Source organism: Clavelina lepadiformis, chromosome 7 (genome assembly GCF_947623445.1).
Source record: "Clavelina lepadiformis chromosome 7, kaClaLepa1.1, whole genome shotgun sequence".
NCBI classification, from domain to species: Eukaryota; Metazoa; Chordata; class Ascidiacea; order Aplousobranchia; family Clavelinidae; genus Clavelina; species Clavelina lepadiformis.
Window position 1 is genome coordinate 10,714,500 of NC_135246.1, and position 23,648 is coordinate 10,738,147.

The window sequence follows — 23,648 nt, forward strand, 5'->3', positions numbered from 1 at the left end:
AGTGGAATTTTTTCAGAATTTTTTATCACTGTACAAAATGTGAGTTTGACCTTTTTTAGCTGCTTTAAACCACTGTATTTTAAAAAATACCTGAAATATTCAGGTACAGTGTGGTGCAAATTGGCCATCAAGTGTGTTGCATCGATGAAATCTTACAAACCAATCACACTGAATTTTGTACCATTCTTTTTATTTGTATCTCACTTTGTGCATAATAGTTAAGCACTGTGATAACAAATACATGTCCAAGCCAAGCCAGAAACAGTATAAAGGATAGATTTAAACGAAGCTAACAATGGGGTGAACAATGTAAACATTTAAATGAGAAAATAATACATTTTATGCTTTAACAAGTAGCCTAAAACCACATTTAGGCATGTAAAAGCAACAGTACAGATAAATTATCTATTTTGCCAGGCAACATAGATCTAGTGGTATAAATAATATACCAATACCTAAACATATCATGGAACGAACAATGAACAGTTCTGAAGTTCCAACTTTATAATACATAGACGCAAAACATCTCAAAAATGCAATCCAACTTGCAACTACTCAGAAGACTTGAGCACAAAGAAATATTGACTGTTAATACCTTAAATGATTAGATACTACTGTGACCATCAACAAACTTACTTTATACACAAAAGTGAGGCACTGAACATTTTTCCCAAAATAAGCAAAGATACTCCATTTACAAAGTTTTCAAGATGATTATATTAGTGTGGGTGTAAAAATATTCAAATGTCACCATGGACCTCATAATATATTTACAGTTTGTTGAAGAAGCCACCCCAAAAATCTCCTTTTGCAGTGTCTAATGTAACCGTAAATAATTTTAAAATGTTGAAATGCTCCACCACACATAACTCAATAAAGTCACATAAAAGCTAAAGCCAACAGGTATCCCTGCATAAAAGCTGTAAGAGAGTTTTGTGAAGATGGACCTCTGTAATCCCATAAGATTACATGCATGTTGTAAAAATGTACATGTTAATATTTAAATCGATGGCAAATACACTTAAAACATGTCCTTATGTTTAAAACTGCAATACATTTTTAACCAGTGCTTCATAACCCATGGGTCACAATCCAAACTTCGGTGGTCGATTAACTGGGGTGGATGGTCATGCAAAGTCACATTTTATGGATTGGAATTATGGATATTAATTATTACATAGCTTGAAATTTACTACTTGTGAAGCAAAGATAAAATGTTGCAGTGTATGCAACACATTATGTCCCTTGTCGCATATTTATTTCCTATATGGGATTATGCCACATGTGGTAATAGCCAGTGAAGAAGCAAAGACGATAACATGCCATTGCTATGTGGTTAATTATATCGTTGTTGCTGTTATGCTTATGACCACCAACACAACTTTTGGTCCCACACAATTTATGGCAAAAAATAGAACAAATGGATGGGTGGTTAAATTACAAACACACATTTCCATTAACATAGAAGTTGTTTAAATCTTACACAACACAAATAAGCCGAAGATATTGTGATAAAAATGCCTGAGGTTTTAAAACTGATTGAGATCAAACGCTGTTATTCTAATTGAGATTGAAAAAAGAATTTTTTTTATTTGTGTAAAGGTTTTAGAAGGTGGGGCACCATTTGCCAATGTGTATTAATCTTAAATTAGGATTGTGGCTAAACATGGTTGAGAAGCACTGATCTAATCCAACCAAATACTTTTAAAAACGAAATACTTTTAGTTTTAGAATTTGTGGTAATTAATTAAGTCCAGTGCAAAGTAACATACATTAAATACATTTCACAGAAAAAATCAGTTATGCTATAGATACATTACTATCTTGTTTCAATTTTAGCTTAGATTATATTTATTTATGTATCTATGCAGATTGCACAGCCACTTCTTCCAATGTAATGTATTTGAAAAAGATAGTAGTAATGCTTGCTTATTATAACCTTCTAGGTAACAACTTGGGCAGACATTTATGTCAAAGCAAATGATGCCAAGAGAAAACTTGTATTAGTGCTGAGGAAAATGGATGTCATAACCTTGAATCATATAAACTGGGAATAAGATATTGATCTACCTTTAGATTGTCGATTTTAACTATGAATATTTTTCACACAATTCAGATCGAAAGTCCCCTAACTGATGTTAAAGGTCGGCGTACCAAGGAACCAAAAATAAATTATGCATGCCGACATTTCACAACATGTAAGTACGAGTACAGTTTTCAATTTTTACTCTGCATATTGGACAATTTCTAAGAGCTTGTGTACATTCGGTGCAGCTGCAAAGATGACCGCATGATACACTGGCAACATCAGCCATTCGATCCAAGCAAATCTTGCATTTTCTTTCTGCTTGCAATTCTCGAATTCGAGCTTCAATGAATGGAATTTCATCTGTAAAATAAAATTTATAGTAAAAGTTCCTTGAAAATATGGTCATAAACATTTTTAAAACATTTTATCACAATAATGGAGAGACTTATCAATGCAAGTTTATCAAAAATATCTCCCTTGCATTTTTCACAAAAATAAACTTTCCTGATAAAATAGTTTTCATTCTGTATGCCAGAGCATACCACTGCGTCATGAAGATTTTAAAAAGTATTTCCAATTACCAGTATCAATATTTTTAAACATATAGCTAGTACAGAAAAAGATTATTGTAATGTATGTAACATAATCACATGGACCCAAGGACATTAATGAAATGTAATTCTGCAACAATGGTAACCATTTTGATGATATTATGGGATGGGTAAACAAACACCCTCAATAGGATAGTTATGTGACAAAGTAATCTGCCATTTTTACAATCAAAAGAGTTTAGAGTTAGATTATATTTCTTTGTTTAAAATACAGCAATCTAAATAAAATTGTATGTTGAAAACCTATACATACTATACTTTGGATAATAAGCGTTGACCACTATTTCCATCACATTGAAATAAAAACAACCATTGCTTTTTTCTATTTTAAAAGCAAAATGCTCTGCAAAAACACCTAAAACACTGTCTTATGCAAACCTGAGAGATCATTCCATGCTCTACCATAAATAAGAAGTTTGTTATTTTTTATTTTAGCGAATTCCGTAAAAAGTGGTTTTTATGCTTGAAAAGAACAAATTGTAAACAAGAGTAAACATAACATAAAGTCAAAATTCGTTTTATTTATTGAATAGTAAAAAACCCTTGATATCTTGGTGAAAGATAAAATTGGTAGTTGTAGTCAGCATTATGCATTGTAGTAAGTTCGAGCTTTGTGGTAATTAGAAAGAAATAGCTTGCCATTACCTATTTTTAAATTCAAACAACGCCAAGCGCATTGACGGCGTCATTAATTTCCGCCACTTTTCATCCAGTTATATTTTTCGTTTTTTTTTTATTGCATGCCGCCATTAAAATCACGTATATCTTTACTCTTCTACCTCCACCTTCCACATCTTCAGTCTTTTGGTTTTCACATTCACCAACATTCACCAAAAGATTGGTTTTATAACAACTCCAACACCTTCTGTTGTGGTCAATTATTGTCGTTTGTTATCAGCTTATATTGCACTAGTTTCTTATTTATACCAGTCTTACCAATCAACTATAGATACATAGACTTAAGCTTTTAAATATTTCAACTGCTCTGTGACTTCATAATTGCAATAAGTGACATAATCCAACGTTTTTACCTTAACGAATTTGCAAGGTAAAACAAACATAGCATGGAATACCTCTAGTAGGGTTGTCCATTTTTTGGTGATGTTTTAAATCTTTAAGTTAAATAGATAAATCCCATTCTGTATCAAACAAAACTAAAGTTGCCAAAATTTTATTTTAAAATTTTTAACTTTCTGACCACCCTCATGAGCCCCAAAGTTTTCATTTAAAAATCGCTAAATTTGGAAACTCTTCCAAGCCGAAAAACTTGGATTCATAGCATGGCGATTAAATTTAAAATATATTTTGTTTAATATTTTTGTAAATATGACATCAGGAAACAACTTTAAAAACATTTTCCAGTCAAGTTTAGTTTAAAAATCAGTATTGTACTTCTGTAGTACACACTTCTATAACTACACACTTCATAGCCAGAATACGAGATTTTGGATTTTGTTTATCATGAATGTACGGTTCTAAAGCTCAGTTTGTTGCTTTTATATATTACAATATTATATTACTATATTACTGAAAAATTCAATATACGGTAATGCGCACACAACACACTAATTAACTCAATCTTTTTAAACATGACCAAAAAAAGTGAACAAACCAAAAGCTCCAATTTACAAATTCGTAAAATCAAGTGTACGAATACCAAACAACTTTACAAATTTGAGAGAGCCTGTACTGTATATGTGTGAGACGATTCAAGTGCCACATTATTTCATCATAATTTCATGTGCCTTATAATCAAAGGCTATTATTACTCCTGTTTTAAAATAATTTTGCGCAGTTTCTTATGAAAACACATTTTAACAAGTAAATATGGTTACAATTTTATGAGCTTGTTACAATGGCCACCATTTTAACTTGAGGCAATTCATTCAACATCATCACTAAACATTATAGCTAAATAAAAATTGTGAGAAGATGTACAATTTATGTGGAAAAAATATTGAAAATGTAGACACTGTATTAGTCACGCGACAATGTTTTGTGGTAAAAATTGCAGACAACTACGTATACTAAAATCAGATAAAAAATTATCCTTTTTCTGACCCACCCGAAGTACAACATGCAAGTGATTAAGTTACTAGTGATGAATGGAGATGGTGTAAATTGTAAAACCATGTATTATGAAGTTAAAATTACCAGGTCTCTTGATATTGGTTGGCACAGAAGGCGTTCTTTCCGTGTCGCTGCAATTTTCATCAGTGTCAGAATGATCAGATGGTGGAGAGTGAGTGAGATCTTCAATCAGATTATTTACCGAATGATACATCTCATTTCTATTTTCAAATCTCCTGCAAAAAGATGAGAAAAACAAACAATAAAAATAAACAAGTTAAAAAACTTCCTTCTTAAAAATAATTCTACTTGTTACTAGACACACGTTTGTACACGGTTAATACCTCGTAATGAGTCGACGAATCACTTGACTGTCAAATCCCATTTCCACCGCATTTCTAACTATGCTGGATTCCATTGCTTCACTAACCTGACTTCGTACACGCTGCATTTCCGCCTAATTTAAGTAATATGAAAAAAATTAATTTAGCCTTTAATTTTACTTTGTATTAAGTGATAATAGAAAACCTTAACATAAAGTCAGAGGCAAAAAGTCAGTGAGGAGTAGAGTATGTGCAAATAGTAGGGTTTCAGCAGCAATGAATAAATATTGAGCCAAGTGCAAAGAATTGCATATAAAGTTGTGGCAAAGTGTGGCATGTAACACAAAGTAATTGAGAGAAAATAAACTCAGACAACCTAATGTTACTAACAGACTGGCAAAGGTTATATGACTGATAAATTTTTAACTATAACCATTCCATAAAAAGTGATTTGATTGAAGTGAGTAAATTTGTATTACTGTATTGCAGTTTGCACATCAGCAGTAAGTCAGTAACAGTGAGTTAATATATTAAAGTTGTTCTGATTGCCTTTATATGAGAATTTGTATCCTTGGACTGATGAAAGCCTTTGCATGATCTAACCTTGGCCATGATTCCTCACCTCTAAATCCCTTATTACACTGGTCAACAATTTTTCAAAAATTTTTTGCTTCCGATAAGAAAACAACTGATTCTTATGTATTTTCGGACGCTGAATCCAAAAATGTTGGTTAAAATTGCTGATTTGCTCTAGTTTAAAAGATAAAAACTTTTTTTATTTTTGTATGTTGATCTACATATGGCAAGCCCTGTTGCACTTTATTGAACAGAACAGTAACAATCTACAAACAGTGTAATAATTGCATGCGTTTATATTTCAGCATAGCGTATGCAACAAATAATTGTCACTTGTCAAATATAAAATTCTAATCTATTTTATCTGTTCTTCTCCTTTTTGGCCTGTCGATTGAATACGGTTAATGGAGCATCCCTAGATATCATCCAGCAAAAGTTAGCAAGCATTGATTGGTTCTGTTTTCCCTGGTACCTCTTTTCCATTGTAGATATGCATTGGTGAAATCGCTCACCATGCTAATCACTAACATCTCCACAGTTTGGTGGAAAAAAAACAGGTGCGAGTCTAAAAAGTGTATCTTCAGTGATATATTGCACTCCATGCATCTGTATGCTTTAATGAGATTGGACACCAATTCTGTGTAGTTGTCAGCTCTTTTTTTCCCCAAGAATTTTGTGGCCAGCAACTTAAACGCTTCCCATGCAATTTTCTCTTTGCCAAATGGCACTTGATCAAATTCACCGTCTTCGAAGATGATGATTCTGCCAGAAGTTTCCATAGCTGAAGTCTAAAGCCTTTTAGGTAGTTCCAAATCCCGGATAAGATTGTGCCATTCATTTGGAGTTATAAGGTGTGGTTCTTTGGAAGATATGTTTCAACGTAACATAACGTGAATTCCTTAGTTGCGTCAGGAACGGGAAGTAATTCTCCTTGTAGTACGGAACGAATTGCAGATGGAATATTTGTGTATTGGATGCTCTGCTTCTTCTATATTGACAAATCTTTACAAACCGGGGAGATCATGCAAAAGTAGCAATCGCTAATATGGTCAGTAGGTTCTTCTCTCTTCTCTCGAAGGGCATACATTTTCTTTTTTTTTCATTTGGTCATTGCCGAAGATTTGCACCACAGGAGTTACAGCATATGTGAGGGGCCCAACTCTTGTCCTGATCACCAACTTTGCATCCAAAATACAAGTTGAATACAAGGTTTGCTTTCCTGACCACAGCCGTTATACTTCGCTTTTGTGCTGGAAAAAGTTATTTCACCACAAATGTAAGAGAAATTGTCTGCATTTTTTATGCATTTACGAGGCAAATGCAGAAAGAGCAGTTAAGACTAAACACATAAAGTTTTTACAAAAGAAGCAAGCAAACAACCCAACTCAAACATGTCAAAATAAAAATAATATGAATAGAAACGTCATCTACCTTCCAACAAATATATTAAGTGCGCAACTCTATCTGACCGATCCAAGCTACAACAGAAAAACGCACGCTATTTTCCGCTTCAGAAAGTAAAGCACATTTTGGCATGGTGCCATATCTCAAAAACTAAAGCTAATCAACAAATTTAAAGTTGATATTCGTGATCAGCGACCCCAAATTAGCCAAGACTGACCTCATTCGTTTCAGAAGCAAATTGGCTGTTGACCAGTGTTATTCAAACTGTTTTTGTGCAATGTTTTTGTAGTTTTGCCTCAATCTGGAACTATTCAGCATGACCATGGAACAGTAGAAAGCATCGTTAATGCCTTGTCAAAACACACTATGACAGTGGTAGTACTGGATGTCAAACTCCAGTTTGCATCAAAGCAAGCCCAGCACTCTAACTGTTCTGCTCCCGAGCAAACAAGTAAAACAATATACAAAACTTTTAGGTAGTGCACTGCGAAAAATATGTCTACTTTACTGTGGGTTCATATAGAACTGCTTGAAATGCATTACTTAATACATCTGTAAGTGATTTCATGTGAGATGTATATGATTTTTACCAGTCATTTACAAAATTTCAAATACTTAGTGTCTTATCAAAACAGTTTGAAATGCATTTATAACGTAATGGAAACATTATAACACAACACATTTATATCTCTGCAAACAAATTTCATTTACTTGTGGATCAATTATAGGTGGTGGTGGTGAAGGTTGTCGCTGACCACGACCTCTGCTGCCAGGTGGTAGTACATCAAATGGTCCACGTAAAACAGGTCGTGGAAGGTTTGGAAACAAGGACACCATTCGATGCACAAAATCTGGTCCTTTACGTTGTAGCAGAAATTCACATCTGCAAATATTATGGCAACACACTTTTACTAGTACAGACTTTTCATTTATTTAATATGTTTACAACTGTTAATAGTATCAATTACATTCAGAATGAACAAAGTCGATAATTAATTTTTAAAATTAAACAGCTGTTAAATTCATGCGCTCATATCAATTTCATGAAAAGAGTAAGACCAACTTGAAAGCAACTTCAAAAATATACAGGAATAAAACCGTTATCGAATAGAACTAAGACTAACCGTGAAAATAGTTATGCATGAAAAGGACATGAGAATATACTGCTTTGATGAAAAATTTAAAATAAATTTAAGTCATTTTTAATTTATTCTGCAGATGTTTAGGGATGTGCCAGATCAAACATCAATGCAAATATTTTGCAAAAATATTGACTGATTATGTTATTCTCATGAATCCAAACCTTTGGAGCAGATCCGGGGCAAATCTTTTGTTTTGTATATATTAAAAAACAACGTCTAAGATCCAACTTGTCTGGTTTACAATAATGAGAATAAAATGTTTACAATTCTTTTTGTACATAAAACAAGATGATTACTATCATGCATCAATAAAGTGACAGCTTTAAAATGCTTTCCTTGCTCGTGATAAACTTTGATTACATGTAAACAAGTGAAGCTTCTCAGGATTACCAAAATTACCCATATTCTGTTAAATCTTAAATCTTTTTTTTTAATTTAGCACATAACTAGTAATGTTATTATTCTGCAGTGATCTCTGGTTGGTAGATAACTTGTCTGGGTCAATATATACTTGTCAAAAATTTCATAGTTTATCCTGTATCAAGTGCGAATGAGGTTTTTGTGACACTAAAAAGAGCAAACCATCATCAAAAAGGTTGAAAAGCACTGTACTAAAGTATACACAAAAACAAAAAGATAAAAGTATTAAACATAACAGATAACAGTAGTAAACAGACCCCAAAAATTGTCTGAATTGCAGTTCGTCACCTCAGTTCTTTTTACTCTGAAATAGTTTACTACCACGCAATATTTCCACAAACCCAAACTTACGTAAGTAATCACTATTTTGGAATAGCAGGAACAATAATAAAACTAAAATACCAACTAAATAAGGTTAACACTGAAATGAACCTTAGCCCAGAATTTTACAAAACATTAACAAAGTAAGCTACGATAATAACAACTTTGAATTGAAGTGCTTAAATTTTCCAAACATTTCAAACAAGGTACGTTAAAATAAAAACAAAGTTTGTGAAAAAAATGTTAACATTGTCATTATCACTAATGTTTTAATAAATTCTTACGTTGGGAACCACTTGGCATGTTCAGACCATGGCTCATCATCTGGGTCCCAGTTTTGTAGACCTCCATTGCAATACCAGCATTTCACTCTGTCTCGTTCTCCAAGAAAGAGAAATCCTGCCTTAGCTATTTGTCTTGGTGTTGCTCTCACTCGGCTTTGCGGCCATCGATGATCAAATGTTTCAAATCTAGAATCTTCATTACTCATGTGTGGACTGACAGGATAAAGACATTGAAAATTACTTTGAAGTTCTCTCTGTTGGCAAACATATAAAACAAACAACACATTAATATATCATATTCTGACTTCTCAGACCCCAAAAAAATTAATGAACTGTTGCTTGAAAATATACTAAATTTGCAACCTAAAACACATATGAGATGATAAATTCCAAAATAGCAAAGCAAACCTGTTCAGTTTCCGAAGGATCAGGAGGTTCACGAAACATAGCTGGTCGATCGGGAGGCGCTAACCTATCCCCAGGTGGGATTGAGATGTTTCTACCCTCTGTCCCTTGAACCATTCTATAAACAAACGCAATGCAACAAACAATGATCTTTTGACATTAAATGCATTTCATAATGTGCCATTACAATAAGCTACCTGCAATTGGGAAAGTGCCTTCTGTGTTCAGCATGAACATTGTCTCCATAATTCCAATTTCTTAGGACACCACCACAGGAAAAACACTGAACTCTGTCCAAGTTGCCAAGATAGAAAAACCCTGATCGAGCCAAATCACTTGGATAGACTGTTCTTGTTTCCAACGCCCAATTAGAGAATGATCTCCTGCAAACGTACTAAGTATATTAAAGCAGTTACCTGATTATTATTTGCATTCAGAAAAGTTTACATAAGCATTGTCTTCCAGAGTGTTAATGGAAATTTGTTGAAGTAGTCATTTCAATAACATGTTTTTTTAATGAGTTAATACTTTGCCACTCTAGACCCTGAAAAATTGTAAAATAAATCAGGCAGATAGTTATGTAGACTATTGGGCCAGTTATCCAGTATTTTCTTTAAACCAACCCAGTTTTTCTTCCAAAATACAATAGTATTTCTTGCTAATTGTTATATCACTACATACTGCGCAATGTAAGCAAACAAAAAACTGATTGGATTAAGAGATACGATAATTGTTCCTACTTAAAAGTTCTTGTTATTATGTGATGACACAATTGTACTCTGCTTTCCCACAAACCATTTTTATATTGTCAGTTGTCCGAGTCAGCTCATTTGGTTAAAGTCTCACCTAATGCATGGCAAAACCTAACACAAACAGTAGAAAAAAAATAAAAATAATTGAATTTATGCTCAAAGCTATTTCTTGTACAATGCTATTCTAGAATCCAAGAATAGAGCACATGTATTTGTCTTCCTGAAATCCCTTTACATCAAGTTCCAACTTTATATTGACTCCATTAACCCATCACTGTTTATTGAAATTGTTGAGTTTCCTGAAATTAATCCAAACACATACTGTACAGAGAGCCATCGCACACCTTAAGCTCAATTTAAAATTAACTCAATGTTATCATCATCAACCTATCATCAACTTAACCAAAAGTATTACTGTAAATAGATTTTACTTTTTACAAGCTTGATAAAAATAAAGTCGAATAAATGCATGAGCAAGTTGTCCAAGTTAATCACAATGGGCCTATCTTTGTTAAAAAGAGCTATCGGACACCTTAAGCTCAATTTAAAGTTAACTCAACGTTGCAAATGCAATAAACATACTTTGTTGAAACAGGTTAGTCTTACTAAGTTCTTCACAACATTTTGAACGTCTACAATTCATCATCCTCCTGAATGTAACCTTCGTCGCTGCCTCTGTTCCTTCCTTCCAGTTTATACGCTGCGGACTTCAACTGCAACTACGCTGATTGGGAATATAACAACATCAATATCGACGGATAATGGCTGGCTTTCTGGGTAGCCACAACAATCCCGCCCTTCTCTTTAGCATAAAGGATAAAGCTAATGTTTTCCCCAAATGCTAGGGAACAGAAACTAACCTTGACCTTGCATTCTCAAGCATTGATGTTGACAAGAAACTACTGAACAGATGAGCGCTTGAGAAGTTCTCGCGGTTCCAACACCAACTCGCTTATCACTACTTAAAACATCTGACCTGCAAACTTATAACATCTGTCACAAGCACTCCAATGAAGCGTTGGAACTTTAGAAAGGGCAACTGGAAACGCTTCAGATATATTATTACCAACAACTCCACATCAGGCCTTCTGCCACCTGATTTTACAAACTCAGATCAGGCTTATTAAAACTCATATGACTCATATTTTTTATTGCGTTACCCTTATGAAAATCAGACTTTATTGAATTTTTAAAACACTGCATTATTAACGCCAACACGACAAAGCTTGCCGCACTGCGCTTCATGCACGAGAGTTAATAAATGTTTTGAGATATTGATGAATCAAATTGATATCACAAAATTTGATCATAAATTGATATGATATCAAAGTCATGACAATTCAACAACTTTCTGTCCACTTTTTATGTTTTTTTTTTTAAACTAGGTGAAAACAAAGGGTCTTGATCGTTTTTCACCACTGACCAAACATCCTGGGGCTTAATGGAAAACTGACAGGTCTTATAATAGGTGTAGTAACTGGTTCCAATTTCAATGAAAGTTGACATCTCTAGATCCGCCGAAAAACATTTTTGATTTGTGTCTCGCACACACTGACTGAGCAAATCGCATATATGTATGAATGAATAGAATACATAAATAGATAGATCAAGACACACTTATATCATCAGTCAAACACTACCTTACTAACAATAGCTTCCACTTACATTCTGTCTGCTTCCTTTCTGAGATCCAAACTTCTTACCAACTGCTCGTGATGAACTGATGGAATTGTAGCAAGCTTCACTCTCTATAACCATAATAAACAACAATTACAGAAACGAGTGAAATAAAACATCAGATAAAATATACCAACAATAGGACAATCTAAAATCAATTCAGCTCTAAGTTATGAAAGATATGTATTATGCAAGCTTGGCCATTTGCCTTTTCCACTGAAACAAAAACAAGCACATTTACAAATTTCTGAAGATAGCGAAAATACCTGATAATTAGTGCTAGGTGACCGTGGTTGACGTATGGGCCGTGCTGTTTGAGCAGATTTGCGCCTTCTTGGACCTGAAACCCATTCAAATATTATTGTAACTAATTTAACAATAAAGTAGCCTTTGTCCAAGATGTTCAGATATGTGCTTTCCACGAATAGTCCAATATTACAAAAGTGTTTGAACCTGAATTAAGAACTTCTCCAGCTGGTCTGGCTGTTGACCCAACTGGCAGATTGGCATGAGATTCTGACACATTACTTTTTGATGCACCTGAAGCCTAACAAATTGGATAACACATTATGGTATGATAGCAGAATCATAGGATAAATTGAATAAAAACTCAGAAAGGAAAATCGTACTTCTGAGATATTCATAAATTTGCCTTTTCACTTAAATATATGTTTTCACTTACCTGTCTGTTTTCAGTTGCCAGGTTACCTGCTGGCGCTACGGCATGTTGTCCTCCTTGATTGACAAATCGGGCAAATATCCCCCCTTCAAAAACACAATGATTGTAAAATAAAACTGTAATAACGAAGTAATAAAGATTCCTGCTCACACAAAATTAGCATAATAATCAGCGTTTGAAGACAAAAGGCAATTCCAAGTGGTCAACACAGGATAGGTGAAAGAAGAAGGTGATGAAAGAAGACGTCCATTACAATTTCGAATTTTGTTTTACTTGGTTAATACCAGGTTCATTGTAACACTATTGGGTAAAAATGTGCCGAATACTGACCATCATTGGTGGTTTCTAACCCAACTGTTAAGGCGTTTCAATTACACTGGTTTTTCAATTTTGATGGGACAAATGAGACTTCTCAAGCAATTTCCAGCTCGAAAAAGTTTTCAAGGACAAAATTTTATGATTCCAATATTTATAGGAGGTGTGTTCAAAAAAAATGGCAAACAACGTGTTTATGGTTGGTATTTTCATTCTTTCTACATAAGTGTGGAAAGTATCAGGCTAATCGGTGGCAACCTTTTCTCTCTTTGGATTCAGATGTGTGGTGTGTCCTTGTTGGATTTTTATTTTTACGTAAATTGACTGAAATCATAAAACAGAGATATTGAATCAAGTTCAGCCCAAAGCTTGGTGATTGTTAAGCAGAAGTAATCGAAACAATTTAACAAAACTTTGTGAAAATTCTTTGAATTCGTGTTGTGACATAGTTTCAACCCCTGAAAGCAAGTTACAGTCATCCCAACGAAGGCATCTGGCATCAACAAAGTTCCAAAAAGCACAAAAATTTCTCAGCAATGTGAACGTGATGCTGACCTGCTTCTTTAACGCATATGGTTTTGTTCGCCATGAATATGCAGCACCAGGCCAAAAAATAAACATGAAATAATACTCGAAAGTTCTACATTTGAAAAGCTTGGTGCACAATTGTCTTGGTGTGAATTTGCAAGTGCTCATATGTGTGATCGAAGAAGTACAGAATATCAAAGAAGAATCGCTGAGTTCACCACAACATTGTGCTCACAGATCTTGCCAAGGTAATCCAAACTTTCCTGGTCTAGCTTTCTATTGTATCAACTTGGTCAGGTCAACTTGACTTCTGGTTCTTCCTTCTATGTAGAAATGGACGTGATTTCAGTCTTGAGTGGAAGTTATGAGAAAAATTGTCAAAAAATTCAAGAAATGGCGTTCCAGAGGTGATACTATGGTAGACCTGCTGTGAAATGTGTGTTAAAAATTACTAGCATACCACCATCAATTTATAAGCAAAGGTTATAGAAAAGAAGCGATACAAGATGTGTGCTAAAAGTATCCAACCTTGGGAAATTAAAATCATAATATTATTAACCAGTTAAAAGGCACTTCAGTAAATAATGCACTACAGTTGTCAGTTTAAATTTGGGTCTCCACTGACTACTTTCAAAGTCATATCTCATAGCAGGATAAGAAGTCCACTTCAGTTGATAGTTAGTAGGATTAAACCTCTCAATCAAAAGCTCCTTATCAGTTTCATGTAATTTACCATGTCATTTTACACAGACATATCAACTAAAATCTACATTGTAAAGCAATGGTTAGGAATTATGGAATATGATCTTAATAGCATACCAATGGGAACATTTCCACATTCTTCCCCTCTCATCATTTGGCAATCATTCCTATGCCATCTTGATAACTTCACATCATCTCCTTGAGTCCAGTTGTCCGTAAACAAACCACAACTAAAGCACATCACTCTATCCTTGTAGCCAATGTAATAAAAGCCAACTTTAGCAAGATTGCTGGGGTTAACAGGAGTTTCTTGAGGGAACTTTATGAATGTGCTTAATCTGTATGATTCTTTCACTGGATCTCCGGGTGGAATGTAAACACTAAGAAATTTAATTGTATTGCAATTTAAAACTAAAAACAAATGGTATAACTTAAGTTGTAAAATGCCAATATATCATATGTTCTTTTTGCTTTTTTATTTTTGGAGATTATTTAAGTTATTAGCACAAGTCCATCAAAATCATTACCAAGCATCTGTACCTTACAGTATGCAAATCAATATCATAAAATTAAATTTTAAAATTCTACCATAGTTTTCCCCTAACAGTCAACTTAGGCAGATTACTGTTTAATGTTTAGTAAATAAAACAAAAATCTTAAGATCTTGGCAATGTGCATAGATAAAAACAAAAATTATCCTGTGATGACACTGCAGTGATACACTAATGACCTACTGATATTTCAGTTATTACCATTCATAGTTCCTTTGAAATCTTGTAACATCAGTACTCTGTAACAAAAAAATTCAACTGATGAGGTATACTGTAGACTTGGCTGCTGTAAATGAAGCATGTGCTCATCATACAAAGAGGCTTTCATTGAAGATTCAAAAGCTTTCAACTCCTTAAGTTAAACATCTATAGTACTAGTAGTAGCAACCTCTTGTATATTACTGTAATGTAATGATGTTGGGTTTAATTTTGATGTCAAAACCAACCAAACTACGCTATAATAAGAATCTTAAGTAAAAATTGTTGTTAATTATTCAACTTCATTCAACACTGCTGCTCAAACAAACCGAAGTTCTCAAAATTATCTGAAAACTTATGTTTTAGTCTGTTATCTCTGATGTGGTGGAATTAGTCCAATGCAGGTATATTGCTGTATTTTCGTGGTACCATGGGTATGTTATATATATATATATATATATATATATATAAAAATTGGTTGTTATGCATGTAAGTAAAGTGTGTAAGTTGTTCAAAAGCCATGCATACATTTCTTGTTCCTTATGAAGTTAACTTGCATCATTATAATAAAAACTGTACAATATGCTGTATTTTATGAAGTGTATATACAGTAAAATGCAATATTACAACACTATGCTCATTATATATGTGTTTAAGAGGGTAATGCCCTTTAATATCTGCCAGTTCAGCTAATGCATTGACAAAATTATTAACAAGATTTGCTCTTTGTGAGCTCTGGAGCTAAATTCTTTGACTGGTAGGTTAATATTTTCTGTAATACTTGCAAGCACAAGTGACGTATGGTAAGGTTTGTTTTAAACTACTCAAATACTATGAAGATTTCCTAGATATGATACTGCTTAAATATGTCACATGTTGTGGCAATGATTCATTGATTTGAGAAGTAAAAAAAAAACAATAAGAAGCATCATAAATGGTCAGTTTTTGTTAGCAAATAACCACATATAAAAAGAATCACTCTTTATAATGTTTTGTACTGAAGTTCTTTCTCTCTTTTCACAGTGTTTGATGACATTTTACACAACACTGGCTATGGTACATTTAATAAATGTACTATACAAACATAACTAGACCATGAGAGTTTATTTTGTTTTTAATCATGTTTTAAAAGCCTTATGCTACAGACCAAGTCAAAAAAATCATAAAATGAACCCTAAAAGTTTTTTAATTGGCAAAATTTTAAAAGACTTCTTTGGCTTTCCATTGTCATAGATTGGTAAAATGCATGTTATATTTAATTTATTACAGCAAGCCGAAGTGTAAAATGGTTTATTAAGCATTCCAAAAATGATACCATGGAATTTTTTTATCGAATATAATAAATCTGATTTTTCCTGAAGTGCAACTTACTTCGTTCATGTTCTTCAAGCTGTTTGACTGATATAAATATTTATTTACACCCTGCTTCAAATTTGAAGAACAGTATTTTAAATATTTCAAGAGATTGTTGCTTCTTTCCTTTGATACATGATCTAAACATAGAAAGCACATTTCAAAAATTACTGACAAAAAGGTCTTTTAAATACAGTAAACAAAGTTACATGTATTAAATTTTAACACCATTAACTATTTAATGTTGGGTCTCATTAAGTTCAAATCCCAATTCGATATAAAAACAGTGTATGTGTCAAACACAGTAAAACTTGCCTAATGTGAAACCTCTAGGGCAGTGGTTCTAAAACCGTTTCAGTTTGCGGTGCGCTACAAAAAAAAAAAAAAAATCCGTGGCACAATTGCAGTACTACAAAAACAAAATTGCTTTAAAAAATTTTATTCTGCAAGTTATATGGTGATGACTCTGCTTGTTTTTGGGAAGAAATAAGATTGAAACAAGGTTCCATCGTTGCCAAGCACACTCGCATTTTTTCGTCAATTCCAACAAGTCTCTCCCGTTTTTTACTCAGGGCATTTCAAAACACATTATTACATAACAATCCAATACAATGATAACGTGAAAATTGCCCTTACTACATCGGCAAGGCAAATACAATAATATTATCAGTTATCTAACAGATAGTACACACTCAAGTCTCGCATGCTTGCCTGCCTATTTGTAATACGAATAGCCTACTTTCCAAAAATTCCGCGGCACACAGTTTGCGAAACACTGCTCTACGGTATTGTATAAAAGTATGGAATTAGTCGAGCTGCAAAAATATGAAACGTGTAAACGGACACTGATAGGGCTAACTCAAGTTCTGGTCATGCGGATAACCACTTTCATTTTTATAAACATGCTCAATCAGTCAACCACACAATCAAAACTGATTCACTAAATGATATATATTCATACAAATAAATCATTTCTCTTACATCATGGATTACTTAAGCTTACATTGCGTTTATAGTCTATGATAAGATGCCTAATTAGTAGACACTAATTAGAATTGCAACTTACTGTTTAAAATCTGCTTGCATGCATCTTTGATAATATCAATTTTTGTTTCATACCAGTCAGGTTGCTCCAGAAGTAATTCCCGAATTTCATGATTTTCATTGTTCAATAAGATGCACAGACACGCTAGCAATGGTATGTTTTTGAAATTTTGGTTACATAAAAGGTTTTCAGTTTCAGCAAGTGATGCTTTGCATATAATGTATAAACTTTGTTTTATTGTATCTGCCTCATTTCCTCCATTACTGATGTAAGGTTGCTGATAGCTTTGTTGGCAAATGGAAATGATCCCCCTTTGAAAGATTTTTAAACATTTATGAATTTCTTCGTCAGGTTCAAGTTTTTGTATAAACCATTCCAAGTATTCACCAATAAAAGAATGAATTTTTGGCAAAAAGGGCTTGCTTATATTATTATTACTGAACTCTTCCATAACTAACCCAGATAACTTCAGTCAAAGATGTAGTTAGAAAAATTTACCTAAACAAAAATAGTTGCAATAAACCTCAGTTAGATAACAGGTAACATAAATTAGACATGACAATAAAAACATTGTTTAGAAAAATCATAAACACATAACATAGTAATAAAACAAAATACCAAATACTTACAGCAAGTGTCAAAATAGCTCTCTTTAATCCAAAACGTTGGGCAACTTTATGTAAAGTGACTGGAAAATGCCTATAAAGTCTGTGTAATAAACTAGCCTCCATTTAGTTGCACAGAATCAAGTTTTCACAATTAAAATCAAGATTTTGATTACTTAAAAACGTTTTAGTCTGTGCCAAAACACGAACGGTTGTTATTTCAAAATGAGTGAGGTTAACACCTCCTTATCCATGCCATAACCTTAGTGTCAAGCATAAAAATACAGTAGTGTTTGACGCTAAGTAAGTGCAATGGAGTTAGCAAAAGGCCCAGTGTTGAATAAATTTTACCTTTGAAAACTTGAATAAATTTTACCTTTAGCTTCAAGTTAACAAAAGTAGGTTTGATGTAACTGGAGAAAATGTATTTTTCTCCAATAATAAAATGTTTACTATTTCAAGACAGATATAAGAGAATTATAAGAAAACTTTGTAACACAAACATGGGTTAATAGCTGAAAAGACTTTGGAAATTTTGAAGAAAGTTGTCATTTATCTGATAAACAATGCAATTCATGCATTCATTCATGTACAAGTCATCATCAAGCATTTTGTTGCGGAGTGATTCAAGTCTTGGGCTTGCAAAATGCAGCTTGTGTTTGATACGTAATGACGCTACTGTTGTACTGCCTGGCCTCTGGGCAAGGCATTAATTACTTTTCTCAAAATGTGTGATAATTGAAACTTGCACAAAAGCTATTTAGGTAACCAGAGCTTAAGCGGTGATGAATCATTGCCAAGTTTAAATCTTTCAAAGCCTTTCCACAGTCCGAGAATAATGATTATGATACCATAACAAGCCAATAGATGTGTGGTTGCGTCTATATACACTTAACCTACATGGGACTAAGAATTTTTTTATTATAATTAATTGCACTTTCTGATTTTCATAATGTTGGTTTCAAGGTGACATGTATAAAATATAACGTTTTGTTTAACAATTTTTATTTTTGTCATTCTTTTAGCTGAAAACTAACAATTTAAAGTGAGGGGCAAGTCTAAAAACAAGTTGGCCTTAAATCAAAGAGTAGTTGTCAGTAAACATACTGGTGAAAGGCTTTTTAATAATATGTAGTGGTTAAGCAGTTATTGCCAAAATTGTATCTCAAATTTGACGTGTTATTATAATGAAGAGGGCGATGATTACGATGTCACAATGTATAAACAGTGTGCCTGATGACTGGATTTGTATAAGGAATGGTAGACTAGCTAATGTATTTTGGTTGGAATGTGTCTCCAGACTCCATAAGTAGGTAATTAGTAGCAGGTAATGTTATTTTCAGTATAGGAATATATAACTTATAGTAGTTCTGTTCTTGATGTTTATGCTTCATTCGTTACTGTTCTTGTTTTATATGAGATTATTACTGTATTTTATATGTGATTGTTAAGCGCTTTAGAGCAATTCCTCTTATTGAATAAGGGTGCTATATAAACGTTGTTATTATTATTATTATAGGAATGTCACAAGTGCCAGTGGATGAACTGATATAAAGCATTCTTGTTATTACCGCAGTTACCAGTACTGGACAAGGCTAAAGCCAACAACCAAGACTGTACTGTACTGTACTGTACTTACTGTACATTACTTACTGTACTGTAGTTAGCATTTACATCAACCAATACAAATACACCAAAAGTAAGCTAGTTTAGGCTAGTTTAATGCAAAATGTTCCTGTTATACACTTAAGTACATACCTATTACTTTTCACTTCTCTGTCACAAGAAACATTCCATTCAAACTTGAACCAAATACCTGAGTCATCTCTATTGTTTCTTTTATTGTGATAAAATTGTATTATTATTGTAACAAAAAACGTCATCCTTGTCATAATCAAGCGATGAATTTGTATTTTTTACGATTTTATTATGGCAATAACAGCTTAACCACTTCATATTAGTACAAATCCTTTTATCGGTTTATTTACTGATAGCTACTGTTTGATTTAAGACCAGTTTGTTTTTGGACTTGCCCCTCACTTTAACCTTCTCATTAAACTTGCATTTAAGGTAAATTATGCTTTAATAGACTAAATTATTATAGTCTTTATGTCTAAAATCTAAAATACAATTAATTGTTCCATTTTTAAAGTATTAAAACTAACTTAAACAATTTTTGTTGCAGATACTTCTACACATCACACTAAATGATACATTGAATGCAGTACTGTGATTATTTCACGAGTAAACTACAGTTGCTGGTATAGCATTATAACTAACGTAAGTTAGCCAACCAACTGCAAAACAAAACTTATTACACACCTATTATGGCTAAACCGAGTAAAGTAACCATAAAAAAGTGCAAATTGTATTGTTTATTTTTCACTATTTACTGTGAAAGAGTGTGCTAACCTCGTAGAATAGTCAAACAAGAAGAAGTGAAACAAACATACACATTAGGACTAGTAGAAAGCATATTTTTCACCTTTTTGCAACATATTAAGCACATTAGATACAAGTAACACTGTGTTGCAAAATGTGTAGTTACAATAACTTTTAAAATTTTGTTTATATAAACAACGGATTTTGTTTTTGGTCGCAACAGGTTTGTTATACAGGTACACAAACAATATTTTTATTTATTAATTTTATATTTTTCCATAAACTTTGGGTGAAAAAACAATGTGCAGATACAAATGGTTACAAGGGTAGCAGCAACCATTTCAGTAAATCACAAATTTGGACGGAAAAATGTACTAAAGCTTGCAAGGCTAAACATGTAGCCTATCATAGCAAACCATAGACTAACAAAATCAAAAGTGTAGTACTGAATTAGCAGAGCCACTAATTCAAACTGCTTTATTAACTTCTTGAGTTTGAGAATAGTTTTTGTTTTTCTTGATAATTATTCCCTCCAATTAGCTGGTACTAACTTCGCTTACTAAGTATCAATACCTATGGTGTCGGATATAGAAATGTTTACAAAGGGGGATTTAAATTTTGATTCTGGGAATTCCCCAATTTATGGAACCTCTGCCAAACTATGTGATAATTTAATCAGTGTTTTGTTTTCATTATGTTTAGCGATCATAATTGTGTTTTAACTAGTGCTCCAGTTATCATTTAGGCCTATTTATTTTAAATCAAATGAAGGCTTTGATTTTTGTTGTGTAAATTGTGTGAAGGCTACTATATAATTGTCAATAACAATGGTGTATTAGCTAATTTTAAACGTCTCCTGGAATTACACTGTAACTGTTACATGAAAGTTAAATAGGTTAATTCCTGCTTCTTCATGCTGTCAGCCAAAGTTTAGTTTTGGACTACATTCAACACTGCAATACTGTGCCAGTTTATAGATCTCTCATAATTTGGAGGAAGTTGACAAACATTTTTACAGTGGAGGCCTATTATATCTATCCGCTTATAGATAACACTATTCCAAAAATTGTCTTGTCAACTACAGAAGCATGTCTACATTCAAGGGAACACGTAACGTACAGTCTACAGGTACAAGTCTTCCAACTGTGAGCTTTCTTGCACATCATAACGCTCAACTTTGTGACCCTCGGGCAAAGCTATGATTTCTTGGGGAATACCCATGGGTATTATTCTGCTAAATGTATTTCTCCGTGCCAAGCGAAAACTGCAAAAGTAGACTACATTCACTGCTCACGTAACACTAGAACCGAAAAAAAAGCTATCTCAAATACATAAATAAATGAAATTTTTTCTACTGTTTTGGTTCTTTTATTCATTCTATACACATCCCAACTAGCTTCTTCGTTCTTTACTAAGCGAATGCCATGTGTTCTTCAACTGAATAATGAAACTCGACCACCTCACAAAAAAATATTAAACCAACTATATAGGCTGAGCGCTATGTCTGGATTAATACATCAATGCGTGTATAGAAAGTAGAAAAAATTGTAATAGAATGTACAGCGCAGTCTTATATTAAATTTTATGTATCTTTCAGGTTTTCTGCATCACACTGAAAGTATTCTCTATTAGATTCCACATCACTTAAGCCCTGCCCTGTTGCTCATATATGCTAACTGAATAAAGATATTTCATATTTTGCGCACGATAACATAACAAAATGATCCAGCGATTTGATGATTTGGATAATGATAAATTGGATAGCAGCATCATTAACTTCGTTTTTTTCTAAACTTTTCAAGAATCAAGCTGGTGTTTGTTAATCTTAAATGTGTGTTTCTCCTGTCGTAGTTGTAAATTTAAAAAAACTTAACCAAAATTTGATGCTTTCAATTAAAGCTGTAAAACGAAAAAATGTTGGAGCATTGCAGGGGTAGGTAACTAACAGAAAGTTGTGGGCGGAAAGTAACAGTCCTAACTGCAGTAACTTTACATACCGAGTTCATTGCAAAAAGACTAATAATTATTTTAACCCATCGCATATACCGCAGAAAAAGAAAAAAGGAAAAGGCTGATAACGTGTATTAAAGTCAACAAGGCGAAGACGTGAAATATAAGCGGTATGTATTGTATCAGGAAATAAAGCATTAGGTTATCCTACAGAAGGAACAAACTAGAGGTAGTCCACATGAAAACCAAAATGTAAACACTAAAGTATTTTGTGTTTGTTGAGCGTAAGTATTGTGCCTGCATAAGCTAATCTCATATACAAAGAAGAATCAGACGTTTTACGAATTATTATCCAAGACGACATTAGCAACATCATCAGTTTAGTGAGTGTAAACGCTATCTTAAACTTCAGGGGAATTACGTAGTTGAATACAAAAAACGACTGAGCTTTTTGCGCTTTGCCCAGTATAGAAATATAGAACCTATAGGTTTGTCATACTTAACTTTCAATTGAAGTGCCGTTTTAATTTTATATTTCCACTAAGTTTGAAGTCCTGAAATACAAATTTTGTATATTCAATTAATAATCACTTTAAGTTCTTTTTAAGTAAATTTTGTTTTTGTGAGTTAGTCGATTCTGTGGAAAAATACGTAAGCACGGGGCGTTGGTAAAAGGAACCCCAGTTTTCTTCAGGGTTCCATCAGCAATTCATGGTTGGAGTATTCATCGCATTTTGTAGCAGTGACTTGCTCGAACTATAGAGTTTAAGCACAGGCAGATATACAATTCTCCACAAAATTACCTTGGGTAAAACCCGGTGGGCCTTTTTGGACAATATAAACATCCTGACGTCGGGCTATTTTAAGTGCATCGTAGAACTATATATCATAAAGGGTTTCTCAAACACTTGTAGGGGAACCATGACAATAACATAGTTTATTAATTTCTTATCAATAACTGTCGTTTAAACTATACATGTCTTTCATCCTAAATTGAATCACTAGTTGCGTAACATGCAGTTAGCTACTGCAGCTTACTTTTCCTTCAACTGCCATGTAGTGAGACCGTCGTTTATGTAATGTTTCAACAAATGACTGCCTTTTTTCCTCACGCAAGGCAGATATACCAGATTGCACAACGGTTTGAAATATTGTGAATAGAATGACACAATATATCATGGTACAATATAGGCTACACTGTTATATATAACAGTGTCCAACGTATAGGTTTACAACTGTCTATTGAATAGAATAGACTCTATTCTATAGATAAAACAATTTAGAAACACAAAATTGCCATTGACTAATAAGGTTTTTGGTTACCAA

General features: G+C 33.3%; 1 protein-coding gene across 1 annotated transcript; it reads right to left on the reverse strand.

The window, feature by feature from the left end:
• Positions 1-173: 173 nt before the first annotated feature.
• On the reverse strand, positions 174-18,178 carry LOC143464441 (E3 ubiquitin-protein ligase XIAP-like). Its single transcript, XM_076962204.1, has 16 exons — positions 18,015-18,178; positions 17,407-17,883; positions 16,359-16,480; positions 14,991-15,028; positions 14,356-14,618; positions 12,697-12,779; positions 12,468-12,561; positions 12,281-12,354; positions 12,003-12,085; positions 9,783-9,968; positions 9,589-9,703; positions 9,181-9,434; positions 7,725-7,896; positions 5,055-5,167; positions 4,795-4,946; positions 174-2,389 (listed from the first exon to the last, which is right to left on the reverse strand). Exons 2-16 carry the CDS (start codon positions 17,834-17,836, stop codon positions 2,190-2,192), a joined length of 2,379 nt encoding a protein of 792 aa, XP_076818319.1. The 5' UTR covers positions 17,837-17,883; positions 18,015-18,178; the 3' UTR covers positions 174-2,189.
• Between the last annotated feature and the right edge of the window lie 5,470 nt (positions 18,179-23,648).